At 45.1% G+C, this 17,756-nt stretch overlaps 1 protein-coding gene across 6 annotated transcripts in view; it reads left to right on the top strand.

Annotated features, from left to right (window-relative positions):
- The window catches only part of dysf (dysferlin, limb girdle muscular dystrophy 2B (autosomal recessive)), a 391,959-nt gene that overhangs the window by 114,581 nt on the left and 259,622 nt on the right, over positions 1-17,756 (top strand). For all 6 annotated transcript variants that reach the window (XM_072256784.1, XM_072256786.1, XM_072256783.1 and 3 more), the window contains exons 8-11: positions 2,460-2,522; positions 5,729-5,779; positions 5,873-5,903; positions 16,756-16,871. In XM_072256784.1, coding sequence (XP_072112885.1) covers positions 2,460-2,522; positions 5,729-5,779; positions 5,873-5,903; positions 16,756-16,871 — 261 coding nt within the window. The remainder of the gene's footprint in view (positions 1-2,459; positions 2,523-5,728; positions 5,780-5,872; positions 5,904-16,755; positions 16,872-17,756) is intronic.

The raw sequence follows: 17,756 nt of genomic DNA, 5'->3' as shown, positions 1-17,756 counted from the left end.
TGAAGATGGGGTGGCACGGCAGTGTAGCTATTAGCGTAATGCTGTTACAGCACCAGGCACCAGCTGCCGGGGTTCTATTCCCACCACTGTCTGTAAGGGGTTTGTATCCTCTTCCTGTGACCACGTGGGTTTCCTCCCACGTCTCAAAGATGTACCGGTTAGTAGGTTAATTGATCCCGTGGGTGTAATTGGGTGGTGCAGCCTCACTGAGCTGGAAGAGCTCGTTACCGTGCTGTATCTCTAAGTAAAATTGACAATGAAAAAAGCCGCAAACTCAACATTTCAGGAACAACTTCTTCCCCTCTGCCATCAAATTTCTGAATGGACCATGAACCCATGAGCACTACTTTACTACTTTTGCTCACTTTTTGTTCTACTTGATTAATTTAATTTTTAATGTATATTTATTATTGTAATTTATAGCTTTTAATGTATTCTCTGCTGCTGCAAAACAAATTTCACAACATATATTGGAGGTATTAAGTCTGATTCTGATTTTGTTATTGTCACAACTACCTAGGTACAGTGAAAAACTTGTCTTGTATACTGTTCATACAGATCAAATCATTACACAGTGCATGGAGCTAGATCACAGTAAAATGCTAACAGAATGCAGAATAAAAGGTTACAGTTAGAAAGTGCAGTGCAGGCAGACTTTAAGGTGTGAGATCGTAATGAGGTGGATTGTTATCAGGAGTTTGTCAGATTGTGTGAGGAACTATTCAAAAGTCTCATGACAGCAGGATAAAAGCTGTCCTTGAGCCTGCTGCTACATGTTTTCAGGCTTTTGTATCTTCTGTCCGATGGGAAAAGGGAGAAGAGAGAATTCTTGAGGAGGGTGGGGTCTTTGATTATGCTGGCGGTAATTTCTCACCAGTTGAACAACCCACTGCACTTGCACTGTGATTACCAATGGGAAGAGCTCCACACAGTGTCTGCATGACATTGTCACTGTGTAAGGATGCTTCCTGTCTCTCTGGCTCTCCAATACAATTCACCAGGTGAACTTTTGGCTCATTGGCCTTCATAAATCAAAATACTGACCACAGGAGTTGGGATGTTATGTTGAAGGTCAAAGTTCAAGGTAAATTTATTATCAAAGTACATATATGTCACCATATACAGCCCTGAGATTCATCTTCTTGTGGACATAATAAATAACAGAATCAATGAAAGACCACATCAACTCAGTGTGCAAAAGACAATAAATTGTGCAAATGCAAAAAGAAAGTAACAATAATAAATACATAAATAAACAATAAATATGGAGAACATGAGATGAAGAGTCCTCGAAAGTGAGTCCATAGGTTGAGGGAGCAGTTCAGTGATGGTGTGAATGAAGTTTTCTCCATTGGTTCAAGAGCCTGATGGTTGGAGGGTAGAAACTGTTCCTGAACCTGGTTTTGTGAGTCCTGAGGCTCCAGTACCTTCTTCCTGATGACAGTAGTGAGAAGAGAACATGGCCTAGGTGGTGGGGGTACCTAATGATAGATGGGTTTACCCGTGGCAACATTCCGTGTAGATGTGCTCGTTGGTGGGAAAGGGTTTACCTGTGATAGGCTGGGCTGTATCCACTACAGCTCCGATCCTTGGAAATTCATGCAAATTGAAAAGCCAAAGCAGCTTGATTATACGAACAAACCCAGCCAATTGTTCCCAAAAGGTTGACCAAATAATTCCAAATCCATCTGTCACCTTAGTCTCCCAACTATCATCAAACATGCACATCTGCCTCCTACTTCCACTCAGAGTTCAAAGTTCAAAAGTAAATTTTATTATCAAAGTACATAGAGGACATAGACCATTACAGCAGCATATAGGCATTTGGTCCATGATGTTGTGAAAATCTTTTAACCTACCCCAGGATCAATCTTCCCTCCCACATAGCCCTCCATTTTTTTTCATCCGTGTGCCTATCTAAGAGTCTTTTAAATGTCGCCAATGCATCCACCTCTAATGGTAGGGCACTCTCCACTCTCTGAGTAAAAAAACTACTTCTGACATCCCCCCTAAACTTTTGTCTAATCATCTTAAAATTATGCCCTCTTGTATTAGCCATTTCTATCCTGGGGAAAAAGATCTCTTTTTTTTGTTACCATATATTACCTTGAAATTTATTTTCTTGCAAGCATTTAGTGGGAACATAAAGAAATACAATTAAACCTTTCAAAAACATTTTAACAAAGAATGTGCAAATGAAGTCAAGTTGTGCAAATAAATGCAAGACTGAGAACATGAGATGTAAAGGCTCCTTGAAAGGAAGAATTAGTTCAGAATTGAGGTGAGTGAAGATGTCCATGCTGGTTCAGGACACAAAAACTGTTTGTGAACCTGGAGGTGTGGGGCCTAAGGTTCTTTGGAACGAACCCATTGTTCACGATGTACTAAACAAGATGCAAACTCTGCTGCTATTGTCCAACACAGAGGAACCACTAACAATCTCTCCCTGCTCTTCACAGACTTTTTTCTTCAACTTCTACGACACTCCAGCTGAACTTTTTGATGAGCCAATATTCATCATGGTGAGTGCTGTTGTACAAAGGAAACTCTGTGCTGAATCTGCGTCGTCTCTGTGGTGATGGGCTGGTGTAAGCAGAGTCTGACTATGAGCCTCGCATTACGTGATGGGACAATGTAGAGGGAGCTCCATATGGTGTCTAATCCTGGGAGTGTGTGAGGGAACGGTGTAGAGGGAGCTTCACTCAGTGTCTGACCTCAGGAGTGTGTAGTGGGATCTGAACTTGGTGACTGACTCCAGGGATGTGTGTTGCTATGGTACGGAAGGAGTTTTGCTCTGTGTTTGACCTCCGGAATCTGTGATAGATCCGTGCAAAGTGAGATTCACTCTGTGTCTGACCCCGGGAGTGTGTGAAGGGACAGTGTGGGGGGAGCTTCACTCTGTGTCTGACTCTGGGAGTGTGTGATGGGACAGTGTAGAGGGAGCTTCACTCTGTCTGACCCCAGGAGTGTGTGATGGGACCGTGTGGAGGAAGCTTCCCTTTGTATCTGACCCCGGGAGTGTGTGATGGGACAGTGTAGAGGGAGCTTCACTCTGTGTCTGACCCTGGGAGTGTGTGATGGACGGTGTAGAGGGTGTTTCACTCTGTGTCTGACCCTGGGAGTGTGTGATGGGACAGTGTAGAGGGAGCTTCACTCTGTGTCTGACCCCGGGAGTATGTGATGGGATGGGGTAGAGGGAGATTCACTCTGTGTCTGACCCCGGGAGTGTGCGAATGGGACAGTGTGGAGGGAGATTCACTGTGTGTCTGACCCCGGGAGTGTGTGATGGGACAGTGTAGAGGGAGCTTCACTCTGTGTCTGACCCCAGGAGTGTGTGATTGGACAGTGTAGATGGAGCTTCACTCTGGCCTTGTCTCATTTGGCAAAGGGTTCATCTGCCACTGACACACTGAGTGTCTGTAATAATTCTTCTTGTTGATCCGCGTGGAGGAGCTTTTCTTAAAGACCCTACACCCACCAGCACATCTTCCACAGTTCGATGATCTGTGTTACTGTGAGGAGCACGTCATCGGTATGAGCTGAGAGGATCTCCCCCACAACCGGCCCATGCAAAGACAGGCCCTTCAGCCTGCGTTGAATGAAAAAAAATCAGAATGTCTCCATGCTCTCTCCGGCAATGTGGCATCGTTGACACATTCTCTGACCCAGTTATAGGGAAAGGTTGATTGGGTTTGGACTTTATTTGGGTAGATTTGATACAGGTATACAAAATCAAGGGTAAAATTAGTGTAAATGCAAGCGGGCTTTTTCCACTGATTTTGGGTGAGATGGGAACTAGAGGTCATGGGTTAAGGATGAAATGTAGAACAATGAAAGAGGGAAAGGTGGAAATCCGAAGGGAAACTTTTTAACTCAGTTTAAAGTTCAAAGTTCAAATTTAGTATCAAAGTATGTATAGTGGATTCTGGTTATGGCCATCGGTTCATCAGGGCAGCCAATTATTTGGGACAACTCTTAAATTATTGGAGAAGGTAGCCGGGACTCCCTTCATTTATCTTGAACGCTATGCTGCTTAACTGGGACAGAAAACTCTTACCAAACAGTTTCTAAGTCACATCAGTCATCTGCACTTGAGTGGCTGTTAGAACGATTAGAACAGTTTTTAATCTGCATCAGTTGCATGTGTTTATGTTCAAAAAGCAGTGATTTTTGCCAGTGATAGTTGGTGAGTAATATAGAGTAAAACAATTCAGAACCGTTTTGCTCACTGCAGTTTCAAGCATTCAGGCTTGGAGATGCCAGAAATGGCCGGGAGTGAAAATCAAACAATTTCACCTGCTTCAACAAGTTAGGACCTACAAAGAATTTGAAGATATCAACAATCATTTTGAATGTTAGAAGGGAAATGAAGTTTTGGAGGATGAATTGTCAAAAACATTGTACGAAGGCATCCATTTTCTACACTAGATGTCTGCGCTGATTTTGTTCATTTACAGTCAATCATGGCAGCGTACACTGGATGAAATCCTCTGTTGATAACTATTGTGAACTAATACAGTTTTATAGTACTGTAGTAGTATTGGTATATGTTCTAATTTGTTCTGTATTTCATTTAAATACATAATTTGTTATTCAGTTAAATGGTAGTTTGCTGGTTTTATACCTTTAAAATTATTCCCATGAAACTTCGGCTAATTGGGCCAAAATATGCTGGTCCTGGTGTGCCTCAATTAATGGGAATCCACAACCTTGACATTCATCTTTTTGCAGGCATGTACAAAAAAAAGAAACACAATAGAATTCACAAATAAAACACACAGCAACGACCAACAAACATCCAATGTGTAAAAGAGGACAAATCCTGTGAATAGTAAAAAAAATAAACAGATAACACACGGAACCTGAACGACAGAGTGCCCGATAGTGAGTGCACAGCTGCAGAGCCCGTTCAGCATGGAGGCGAGTGAAACTAGGCCTGGAGTCTGAAGGCCGTAGGGCAACAACTGCTCCTGAACCTGGTGGTGTGGGACTCATGACTCCTGCACCTCCCACCTGATGGCAGTAGTGAGAAGAGGAGAACGGTCCAACGCAGGCAGACACCGCCAAACGCCAGCTCGCTTTCTGCTCTCAGGCCTTGACATTTTAATCTGGCATGGAATAATGGAGCTGATCACGGGTTCACTTTCCACTCTCAGGCCTCAGTGCAGCATCCACTCTCAACGATGTTTTCCCTGGCAATGGCTGGAGCTGCACTCTTGAAAGTCGTCTACCAAATCCTTCAGCAGATTGTAAAACTGCTAGTTTGTTTAGATGATTCAAAAGTACATTTTCTAAGGTTAAATTACAATCAATGGTTTGCAGTGATCATAGTTCAGAAGAAGTATGCTGCTTACAAAATGCTACTGTATATAGTCAGCGCTATCTAGGGATCTTGGGCAGTGAGAGTGTGCAATGATACGGTGAAATATCTAAGGGGAACCTGAGGGAGGAACTTCTTTGCTCAGAGAGTGGTGAGAGTGTGGAACTCTGCCAGTGGAAGTGGTGGTTGTGGGTTCGATTTCAACATTTAAGGGAAGTTTGGATAAGTACATGGATGGGAGGGGTTTGGAGGGCTGTGGTCTGCTGCGGTTTGTTGGGACTAGGTTAATTAACAGTGAAGCACCGACTAAGTGGGTCAAATGTCCTGTTTCTGTGCAGAGTCCCTGATGGACTTTCCTGACCTGCCCTGTGGGTACCTTCTCCTAATGATTTTATTTGTGTTCTGTAGGTCTACAACTCCTACACTCTGCGTTCAGACTCTGTGATCGGGGAGTTCAAGGTGAGACACCCATGAAAAATCCTCTTTGAATTTATATTGGGTGTTGTACAGGCTCATGGCTGTTTGGTTAATTATTTGTCCTTTCTGTTACAGATGGATATTGGGACGGTTTACTCCGAGCCGAGTAAGTAGTGTGTGAGGAACCTTAATGATCCTGGAATTTCCATCCTGCTGCCCACTCTAACCACCACTCACTTTGCCCACTCCCCTCCCCCTATCTCCCCCTCCTCCTCCCTCTCTCCCCATTTCCCACTCCACCCACTCCCACTTCGCCCCATCTCCCTTCTCCTCCCTCCCCCTCCCCATCTTCCCATTTTCCCATCTGCCCTCTAGACCCATTCCCACCACCTCCCCTCCCCTTCTGTCCAACCTCTACCCATCACTCTTTCCCACCTCTACACATCTCTCCCTTTTTCCCACCGCTACCCCATCTCTCCCTCTTTCCCATCTCTACCTATATCTCTCTCCCATCTCTACCCAGCCCCTCTCAGCTCTACCTGTCTCCACCTCTCTCCCACCATTACCCATCTCCCCTCTCTCTCCTGACTCTAACCCCTGCCTCTCTCTCCCACCTCTAACCATCTCCCCTTCTCTCCCAACTCCGCCCATATTCCTCTCTCTCCAACCTCTACACATCTCCCTCTCTCCCAACTCTACAAATCTCCCCTTCTCTTCCAACTATACTCATCTCCCCCTCTCCTCCACCTCTACCCATCTCTCCCTCTCTCAACTCCACCCATGTCCCCTCCTGCTCACGTCTGCACATCTCCCTCTCTCCCACTTCTATCCATCTTCCCCTTGCTGCTACCTCTGCCCAAAATACCCCTTTCCTCCTTCCCCATTCCCCATATCTTCACTTTCCCTCTCCCCCTCTGCACTCACTCCCCCTGCCCATCTCCCCACTCCTGTAACTCCCCCCAACCGTCTTGCCTCTCATTCCCCCATCTCCTTCCCCTCTCCCCCCCCTCTTCGCCTCTCCTCCCTCTTCCCTCTTCTTCCTCCTCTCCTCCTCTGCCCTACCTCCCCACTGTCACTTTCCAAACCGACTCTTGCCGTAGTCCTCTCTTTCCCTCTTGCAGCCTCTCTTGCTTCACCCCTCTCTCCCCTTTCTGTCCACTCTACCCCCTCTGTCCTTCTCCCTTTCTCCACCTCCCACTCACCACCACTTCTTTTCTCCAATCCATCACCTCTCTCCCTCGCCCTTGTCTCCCCATCTCCCCCTCTTCCTACTGTCCCTCCCTCCATCTACCCCTCTTCCTACTGTCTCCCCTCCCTCTACCCTTCCCCTACCCTCTCTCCCATCTCTCCCACCCTTCTCCTTTCTCCCTCTTCCCCTTTCTCCCTCTCCTCCTCCCCTGTACCCCCTCTCCCCCTTCCTCTCCCTCTCTCCACCCTCTCTGCCCCTTTCCCACTCTCTCCCTTTTCCCCTTTCTCCCCCTTATCCCCCCTCTTCCCCTTGCTCCCTCTCCTCCTCTCATCCTTGCCCCCCTCATCCATGGCTCCCTCTTTTCTCTCCCCTCTGCCACTTGCCCCTCCCAAACCTCCAATCTTTCCCCTTCTCCCTGATCCTCTACCTCTACTCCTCCCCTCTTCCTCTCATCCCTTCTCTCTCCCCATCATCCCCTTCTCCCCTTACTTCATCTTTCCCCCTCACCCACTCTTCCCCGCTCTGCCCCTGTACCCCTATAACCCTCTTCACCACTCCCCTTTCCCACTCTCCCTCCCTTCTTCCTCTCTTCCCTTCACCCAACTTTCTCCCTCTCTCTCTTTGCCCCCTCCCCTCTCCCTGTCCCCCCTCCATCTTCTCTCTCCCCATCCCCCTCTCCATCTTCCCTCTCCCCTCACCCCCTTCCTCTCCCCCCCGTCCCCTCACTTCCTTACTCCCCCTCTTCCTCTTTCTCTCCCCTCCCCCTTGCCCCCCTCTGCCCCTCTCCCTTTCTCCTCCTCCCAATCATCACTTCTTTTCCCCACTCTACCCCTGCTCCCTCCTTTCCCCCTCTCTCCTCTCTCCCTCTTCTCCCCTTCTCTCTCCCCATCTCACCCTCTTCTTTCCCCCTCTCCCCCCTCTCTCCCTCTCTGCCTCTCTTTCCCCTCTCTCCCCCTCTCTGTCCCTCTCCGCCTCTCTTTCCCCTCTCTCCACCGTCTGGCTCTCATCCTGCCCCCACTCCCAACCGTCCTCTCTCTCCACTGTCACCCTTTCCTATCCCTCCTCTTCCCTTCTCCCTCTCTCTCCACCGTCCCTTTCTCCCCACAGTCCCCCTCTTCCTGCTGTCCTCCACTGCCATCTCCCTTCTCTTTTCCTCTCCCCCCTCACCGCTGTCTCTTTCTCCCCACTGTTCCCCTCTTCTCCCTTCACCCTACACTCCCCCTTTCCCCTCTTCTCCCCTCTCTCGCCAGTGTCCCCCTCCCTCCTGGCCCCTCATCATCCTCTCCGCTTCCGCTCCCCTCTCTCCCCTATCCATCTACTCATCCTCCCCGTTCCACATTCTCCCTCTCACCCTCCTATCTCTCCTACCCCACTCATCCCCTCTCTTTCCACTCCCACTCTTGCCCACTCTCTTCCTTTTTCCCCTTTATCCCCCCCTCCTCTCTTACCCCCCCTCTCCATGGATTTCACCCTCTGACCACAATCCGTGTCAGCTCTCCACAGCTCCGGTATCATTCCGGCCCCAGTTAACATCCTGGGATGCTTCATCACATGAAATCAGCTGCACAGATCGTTCAGTACACAAGATGTGACAGAATCGGAATCCAAAGCAATACCCAATCTACTGGAGGAACTCAGCAGGTCGAGCAGCATCTGCGAGGAAAGGAACTGCCAATGTTTCTGATCTAGTCCCTGCATCCCTGCATCGGGTCTGGCTCCCTCAACCCGAAATGCTGTAAGCTGCTTTCCCTCCCCAGATGCCGCTCGACCCGCTGAGTGCCTCTGACAGATTGTTTGTTGCTGAGTGGTAAACAACCTGTGCGTGATGTTCTGTTTCAATCTGACTGATATGTCTCCTGCAAGTAGTGTAGGTTTCCGATGTTTGATCCAAAGTTCTTTCAGAAGTCTGGAAAGAGGCTCAGAACTTGTTGCTTCATAGTCGTTTTATTAAGCACGAAAAGGACAAAGAGGAATGGAAACGTAGAGTTGAAAAGGTCGAGTAGTTGAGAACAAAGAACAGAAAACAGGAAAAAAGATGGTGGGGCAACATGTTCTTATACCATCATAGATGAGAAACATTCCATACAAATTTGTAGATAAGAGCTAACCATCAAGTGGCCCCTATTCAAATAACGCAATATCAGAAGACTTCCAGTCATACAAAGAATTGTATTCACCAGGGGAAACACTGAACAATTGCATATACATACTGCGACCACTAGGAAACATGCTAAACAATTGCTGTGTATATATATATATATATATATAGGCAGTTATTCAGGTAGCCACCAAGGGAGGTGCAAGGCACTCCGTCCCTCTGCTAGCCTGCAGGTCACCCTTGGGCAAGGTGTGGCACCTGCCTAGCCCCCTGATCGGGGTCACGTGAAGCTATGGGAACAGGTGATGGATGGCCATATGAGCAGCTGGTGCATATCGCAAGTCCTGGTTATGCGACCACTGACGCCAGGCAGACAATCTCTCAAGAGTATTGATAATGGCAGGGGTCACCTGCCTTGTAAAGACACTGCCCAGAAGAAGGCAATGGCAAACCAGTTCTGTAGAAAAATTTGCCAAAAGCAATCATGGTCATGGGACCACAATCGCCTGTGTAATAGGTCACGGCACATAATGATGAAGAGGTAGTTATATAAAATATTCACATGCATAAATTGTAAAACTCCAAAGAAAATAACAAAGATATTGTAAATCAAACAGTATGAAAATTCAAAATTTCCACATTATTTACCCTCTGTTTCATCCTGTCCTATGAGAAGCCAATATCCCTCCCTCTTCCTCTCTTCATGGACCTGAACACCTGGAACCTAACCACACCCATGAAGTCCTACTTTTCCTTACTTTGCCATGGTGATACAACAGTTTGGAATCCGTTGGCAACAGTGTGTTCTATTTTAAACTATTTTTGAGGTTTTAAGAAGTGATTACTAGTACTTCACTTCCTTGAAATTCATTGGCACAGATGGTTGTGGAGGCCAAGTCTATTCTAGTCCTCTGGAAGTGAATGTGAATGTGAATATCGCATTGCGTTGGTAACTTGCAAGTTAACCTTCAGGAAATCCTGCAAAAAGACTTCCAAGTCCCTTCACACTTTTAGAGTTTTGGATTTTCTGCCCGTTTAGGAAATAGGCTAAGCTATTATTCCTCCTCCCAAAGTTCATGACCAGACACTTCCTGACATTGTATTCTATCTGCCACTTCTTTGTCCAGTCTCCTAATCTGTCTCGGTCCTTCTGCTTCTTCAATGCTACCTGCCCCTTCATATCTTTCTTCATTAGGTTTTTTTTAAGAGTCTGTTAGATAGGTACATGGAGCTGAGAAAAATAGAGGGCTATGTGGTAGGGAAATTCTAGGCTGTTTCTAGAGAAGGCTGCATGATCGGCACAACATTGTGGGCCTGTAATATGCTGCAGGTTTCTATGATTCTATGGTTCATATTATCCACAAACTTGGCCACAAAGCTATCAATTCCATCATTTAAATAGTTGACATATAATATGAAAAGAAGTGTTCCCAATAAAGACCCCTGTGGAACACCACTAGTCCCCGGCAGCCAAATAGAATAGACCCCTTTTATTCTCACTCTTTGTCTCCTGCCAATCAGTCACTGCTTTATCCATGCTAGTATTTTCCTACAATACCATGGGCTCATAATTTGTTAAGGAGCCTCATGTTTGGCACCTTGTCAAAGTCCTTCTGAAAATCCAAGTACACAACATCCACTGATTCCCCTTTGTCTATCCTGCTTGTCATTTCTTCAAAGAATTCCAATAGATTTGTCAGGAAAGTTTTCCCCTGAAGGAAACCATGCTGACTTTGGCATATTTTATCATGTGGCTCCAAGTATAGTGAAACCTTATTCTTAACAATTTTCTCAACCACTGAGGTCAGGCTAACTGGCCTATAATTTCCATTTCTCTGTTGCTCTTCCTTCTTGAAGATTGGAGTGAAATTTGGAATTTTCTGGTTTTGCAAGGTCATGCCAGAATCTAATGATGCTTGAAAGATCATTAGTAGTTCCCCCACAATCTCTTCCATAAGACAATAAGACCATAAGATATAGGAGAAGAATTAGGCCATTTGGCCCATTGAGTCTACTCCAACATTTCACCATGTCTGTTACAATTTTCCTCTCAGCCCCAATCTCCTGCCTTCTCCCTGTACCCCCTTATGCTCTGACCAATCAAGAATCAATCAACCACTGCCTTAAATATACATAAAGACCTGGCCTTGACAGTGCCTGTGGCAAAGAATTCCACAGATTCACCTCTCTGGCTAAAGAAATTCCTCATCTCTGTTCTAAAAGGATACCCCTCTATTCTGAGAGTGTGTCCTCTGGTCTTAGACTCTCCCACTATAGGGAACATTCTCTCCACATCCACTCTATCAAGCCTTTCACCATTCGATAGGTTTCAATGAGGTTCTTCTGAATTCTAGTGAATACAAGCCCAGAGCCATCAGATGCTCTTCATATGACAGACCATTTAATCATGGAATCATTTCCATGAACCTCCTTTGAACCCTCTCCGGTTTCAGCACATCCCTTTTAAAAGAAGGGGCATAAAACTGCTCACCAGTGCTTTATAAAGTCTCAACATTATATCCTTGCTTTTATATTTTAGTCCTCTTGAAATGAATGCTAAAATCGCATTTGCCTTCCTCACCATAGACTCAACCTGCAAATTAACCTTTACGGAATCCTGCTCAAGGACTCCAAAGTCCCTTTGCATCTCAGATTTTTGAATTTTCTCTCCATTTAGAAAATAGTCAATCCTTTCATTTCTTCTACCAAAGTGCATGACCATACACTTTCTGACACTGTATTCCATCTGCCACTTCTTTGCCAGTTCTCGTACTCCATCTAAGCCCTTCTGTAGTCTCTCTATTTCCTCAAGACTACCTGCCCCTCCACCTATCTTCATATCGTCTGCAAACTTTGCAACTAAGCTATCAATTCATTCATCTAAATCATTGACATATAACGTAAAAAGAATTGGTCCCAACACAGACCCCTGTGGAACAGCACTGGTCACCGGCAGCCAGTCAAAAAAGGCTCCCTTTATTCCCACTCTCTGCCTCCTGTCAATCAGCCACTGCTTTGTCCATGCTAGGATCTTTCCTGTAATACCATGGGCTCAGAGCTTGTTAAGCAGTGCCATGTGTGGTACCTTGTCAAAGGCCTTCTGAAAATCCAGTTACACAACATCAACCGATTGTCCTTTGTCTATCCTGCTCGTTATTTCCTCAAAGAATTCCAACAGATTTGTCAGGCAAGATTTTCCCTTGAGGAAACCAGGCAGACTACGACCTATTTTATCATGTGCCTTCAAGTGCCTGAGACCTTATTCTTAACAATCGACTCCAAAATCTTCCTAACCACTAAGGTCAGACTAATTGGCCTATAGTTTCCTTTCTTCTGCCTCTCTCCCTTCTTGAAGAATGGAGTGACATTTGCAATTTTCCAGTCTTCCGGAACCATTCCAGAAACTAATGATTCTTGAAAGATCATTACTAATGCCTCCACAATCCCTTCAGCCACCTCTTTCATAATTCTGGGGTGTACAGCGTCTGATCCAGGTGATTTATCCCCCTTCAGACCTTTTAGTTTCCCAAGAATCTGCTCTCTAGTTATGGTAACTTCACGTACTTCATGTCCCCATGATACCTGGAACTTCCACATACTGCTAGTGTCCTCCACAATGAAGACTGATGCAAAATACTTCTTCAGTTTCGTCTGCCATTACTTTGTCCCCCATTACTACCTCTGCAGCATCATTTTCCAGGGCTCTGATATCCAGTCTCGCCTCTTTTTTTCACTTTATGTATCTGAAGGATATTTTGATGTCCTTTTTAATATTATTGGCTGGCTTACTTTTGTATTCTATCTTTATCTTCTTAATGATTTTTCGTTGCCTCCTGTTGGTTTTCAAATACTTCCCAACACCCCTCACTTCCCATTAATGGTTGCTCTATTATATGCCTTCCCTTTGGCTTTTATGTTGGCTTTGACTTCTCTCGTTAGCCACAGTTGTATCATCTTTCGTCTAGAAACTTCTTCCTCTTTAGGATGTATATATCCTACGTTTTCTGAATTACTTCCAGAAATTCTAGCTATTGTTGCTCTGCTGTCATCCCTGCGAGTGTTCTTTCAGAATCAGAATCAGGTTTTTTATCACCGGCATGTGACTTGAAATTTGTTAACTTTGCAGCAGCCGTTCAATGCAATACATAATCTAGAAGAGAAAAAAAACTAAATAAAATAAAAATTATAATAATAAATAAACAAGTAAATCAATTACAGTATATGTATCTTGAATAGATTTTTAAAAAGTGCAAAAAGCAGAAATACTGTATATTAAAAAAGTGAGGTAGTGTCCAAGGATTTAATGTCCATAATGGACAATCACTTCTGGCCAACTCCTCTCTCATGCCTCTGTACTTCCCTTTACTACACTGTAATAGTGATACATCTGATTTTAGTTTCTCCTTCTCAAATTTCAGTGTTAATTTGATCAAATTATGATCAAATTATCAGTTTTCCCTGAGAGTTCTTTTACCTTAAGCTCTCTGATCATTTCTGGTTCATTGCACAACACCCAATCCAGAATAGCTGATCCCCTAGTGGGCTCAACCACATGCTTCTCTAAAAAGCCATCTTGTAGGCACTCTAGGAAATCCCTCCTTCTGTCATCAGCACCAATCTGATTTTCCCAACCTACCTGTGTACTGAAATCCCCCATGACTATTGTAACATTGCCCTTTTGGCATGCATTTTCCATCTCCCGTTGTAATTTGTAGCAACATCTTCACTACTGTTTGGTGGCCTGTGTGGAACTCCCATAAGTGTCTTTTTACCCTTGTATCCACAATGATTCAACACCTTCCAGCCCTATGTCATCTCTTCCTAATTATTTGATTTCATTTTTACAGAGCAATTCCACCCCCTCTGCCTTCTTGCCTATCTTTTTGATACAATGTGTATCCTTGGACATTAAGCTCCCAACTATAATCTTTCAGCCATGATTCAGTGATGCCTACATCATACCTGCCAATCTGTAACTGTGCTGCAAGTTCATCTACCTCATTCCGTACGCTGCGCACATTCAGATACAACACCGTCCGTCCTGTATTCACCCTTTCCACAGATTGTCCACAGATCCCTGAAAGTTGCCTCACAGGTAGATGGGGTAGTTAAGAAAGCTTATAGGGTGTTAGCTTTCATAAGTCAAGGGGTAGAGTTTAAGAGTCACGAGGTAACGATGCAGCTCTATAAAACTCTGGTTAGGCCACACTTGGAGTACTGTGTCCAGTTCTGGTCGCCTCACTATGGGAAGGATGTGGAAGCATTGGAAAAGGTACAGAGGAGATTTACCAGGATGCTGCCTGGTTTGGAGAGTATGGATTATGATCAGAGATTAAGGGAGCTAGGGCTTTACTCTTTGGAGAGAAGGAGGATGAGAGGAGATATGATAGAGGTATACAAGATATTAAGAGGAATAGATAGAGTGGATAGCCAGTACCTCTTCCCCAGGGCAGCACTGCTCAATACAAGAGGACATGGCTTTAAGGTAAGGGGTGGGAAGTTCAAGGGGGATATTAGAGGAAGGTTTTTTACTCAGAGAGTGGTTGGTGCGTGGAATGCACTGCCTGAGTCAATGAAATTTAAGAGACTACTAGACAGGTATATGGAGGAACTTAAGTTGGGGGGTTATATGGGAGGCAGGGTTTGAGGGTCAGCACAACATTGTGGGCTGAAGGGCCTGTACTGTGCTGTACTATTCTATGTTTTATGCTATGTTCTTTTTGATTTTGTCGCACCATGCTCAACCTTTTGACTCCTAACTTTGTCTGAGGTCTTACCATCATCTGCCTCCACAACCTCTCCACTAACTGTTCTGGCACTCTGGTTTCCATCACCCTGCAACTCTAGTTTAAACCCCAGCATTAACATCTTCAGCTACCTCCTTCCGAACTCTGGGGTGAAGTCCATCTGGTCCAGGTGATTTATCTTAGATTTGCATCTTTCAGCTTCATTATGGTTCATTTCAGCTTTCAGTTACAGAGGAGAATGGAGTTGAGAAGGACATAAATGAGCCATGGTGGGATGGTGGAGCAGGATTCATGGGCTGTCTGGCCTAATTCTGCTCCTATGAATTATGGTCTAATGGTCTTAACTTCTCTCTGAAATCAGTGGAGGCATCACACATAGCAAAAGTGTCCAACAAGTAACACAATAATTGACTAATATTTTGGCCCTGTGTTGACTGAAGGATAAAAAGTAGCCACGGAAATGTCCCCTGTTCTTTGGATAACACTGCAGTACAGTTTACATCTGTCTCTGTTCCTGAGGGATTAACATTTCATTTGAAAGGAAGATCGTCTGAGAGTGCAGCTCTCCCTCAGTAGAGTTCATACTGTTCTGGCCGCGCCATTACAGGAAGGGCATGAATGCTTTGGAGAGGGCGCAGAAGAGCTTCACGATGATGCTGCCAGGATTAGTGTGTTAGCTATGGGAGAATACAAAACACAGAACATAGAGCGGTACAGAACAATATGAACCTGTCTTTATGTTTTTCTCTCTGCCTGTCGTTCTCATACTGTCAGCTTCTGTGTTTTTCTCCCCTTGTCTCAGATTCTCCCTGCTCTGTTTCACCAGCGTTACAGACTGGATTAAGGATAGGAATTTACTCGGGACTATGTGCAGAACTACAAGTGTGATCATCTTCAATTGATTTGCTGAACCGTGCACTTATTGGTCAAGGCTAAATGAGATTAGGAAGTGAAAGGGTGCTACAGATACCGCGTGTGTGCTACATGTGGCTTATGCAGGGATCAAAAAGGCAGACTAAATGTGCACAGCATTGATGGATCTAGGTGTTCTCACGCAGAAATCAAACAAGTTTAGCATGCAGATAGAACATAGAACATAGAGCAGTACAGATGGTAGGTGGAGCAAGAGATGGGTGGATCCAGGTGAGGATGGGTAATAAGCAGATTCAAGATTCAGTAGTTCAAGATTTAAGATTGTTTAATGTCATTTCCCATTCTTAAGTGTAAAGGAGAACAAAAGAGTTGTTACTCCAGATCTGAAGTAGTACAAAAAGAGATAAAGAATGCAATAATTATAAAAACACAGTAGATATAAATACATAAGGTAGTTTAGGAGAGTGGGAATGGCATGAGAAGGTGACAAGTGAGAGGTGGAAGGGTCAAAGGGCTGGCTGAAGATGATGGAATCTGACGTGGGGGGAGGATGGTGGAACATGGAACAGAGAAGGTGAACCAGTGGGAGGAATGTGGAGAGTGGAAATAGATGTGGTGATGGGGGCTAGATAGTGAGGAACAGAAAGAAAAGGGGACAGAGGAGGAATTCCTCCATCTCTTTGTGAGTGACACCATGGTAGTGTAGTGGTTAGTAGGATGGAGTTTGGAGTTCAGTTCCGGCCTCATCTGACGGAGTTTGTACGTGAGTTTCCTCCGGGTGCTCCGGTTTCCTCCCACAGTCCAAATGTGTACCAGTTGGTAGGTTAATTGGTCACTGTCAATTGTCATTTGATAAGGCTGGGTTAAATAGGTGGGTTGCTGGAAGGTGTGACTCACTGGCTGGAAAAACCAGTTCTGCACTGTATCTCGCAAAAAAAAAAATTCCAGCATCTGCAGTCTCTTGTGTCTTCAGATGTATTTCATTGGCTGGCAATCACTTTGCCACATAGTGAAAATGTGTAAGATAATGTATTTCATTGGCTGGGAATCACTTTGCCTCATCATGAAGTTGTGTCAGATATTTCCCTCATCTCCCTATCTCTATTGGCAGAACACGCTTTTCTCAGGAAGTGGCTTCTTCTCTCCGACCCCGATGACCTGGCTGCTGGTGCCAAAGGTTACTTGAAGGTCAACCTCATCGTGCTTGCCACTGGCGACGAAGCACCTGTGAGTTCAGATTCCTCTTTCTCATCAAATATTGTAAACTTAATCATGGGGACAGGCTGAATGAGTCAGGAGCGAACCAAGATGGGAGCTGACTTGATAGAGGCATAGATGAGTGGATAGCCAGAGACTTTTTCCCAGGGTGGAAATGGCTAGTATGAGGGGCCCTTCATTAGTTGGAGATGAGTTTAAGAGCTGTGAGCTAATATTGCACCTCTATAAAACATTGGTTAAATCACACTTGGAATATTTCATTCAGTTCTGGCTGCCTCATCATAGGAAGGATGTGGAAATTTTAAGAGCGGGCAGAGGAGATTTACCAGGATGCTGCCTGAATTAGCGAACTTGCCTTATGCAGATAGGTTGAATGAGCTAGGGCTTGTCTCTTTGGAGTGAAGGAGGATGAGAGGTGACATGATAAAGGTGTACAAGACGATAAGAGACAAAAGTAGAGCGGGCAGCCAGAGACTTTCCCCAGGGAGGAAATGGCAAATAAAAGGGATGATAATTTTAAGCGCTGTTGGCATAGCCTGAGCAAGAATACCTGTAATAGTTGTTGTAGACCCTGTTAGCGCCGTGCACCAGCAGTTGATAGTGTGAATATTTAAGAGGGCCCCAATCTGCTCAGCTCTGAAAATCTGGATCACGTCGAACTTCCTAAGTATTGCTGCCTCTACCCTTATTTCTATCACACTCCTCAGTTGTGCACTGCAGATGGTGGAGAGGCACCACTCGAAATCTCTGTTGTGTTGGGAGGTGAGGCACCACTCGAAATCTCTGATCTATTCTCACAGAACATAGAAAATTACAGCCCTTCGGTCCATGATGTTGTGACGACCTTTTAACCCGCCCCACGATCATTCTAATCCTTCCCTCCTACACAGCCCA

The sequence above is a fragment of the Mobula birostris genome, chromosome 4 (genome assembly GCF_030028105.1).
Source record: "Mobula birostris isolate sMobBir1 chromosome 4, sMobBir1.hap1, whole genome shotgun sequence".
Taxonomy (NCBI): domain Eukaryota; kingdom Metazoa; phylum Chordata; class Chondrichthyes; order Myliobatiformes; family Myliobatidae; genus Mobula; species Mobula birostris.
Note: the sequence above shows the minus strand (reverse complement) of the source record. Positions and strands in the feature narration are given on the sequence as shown.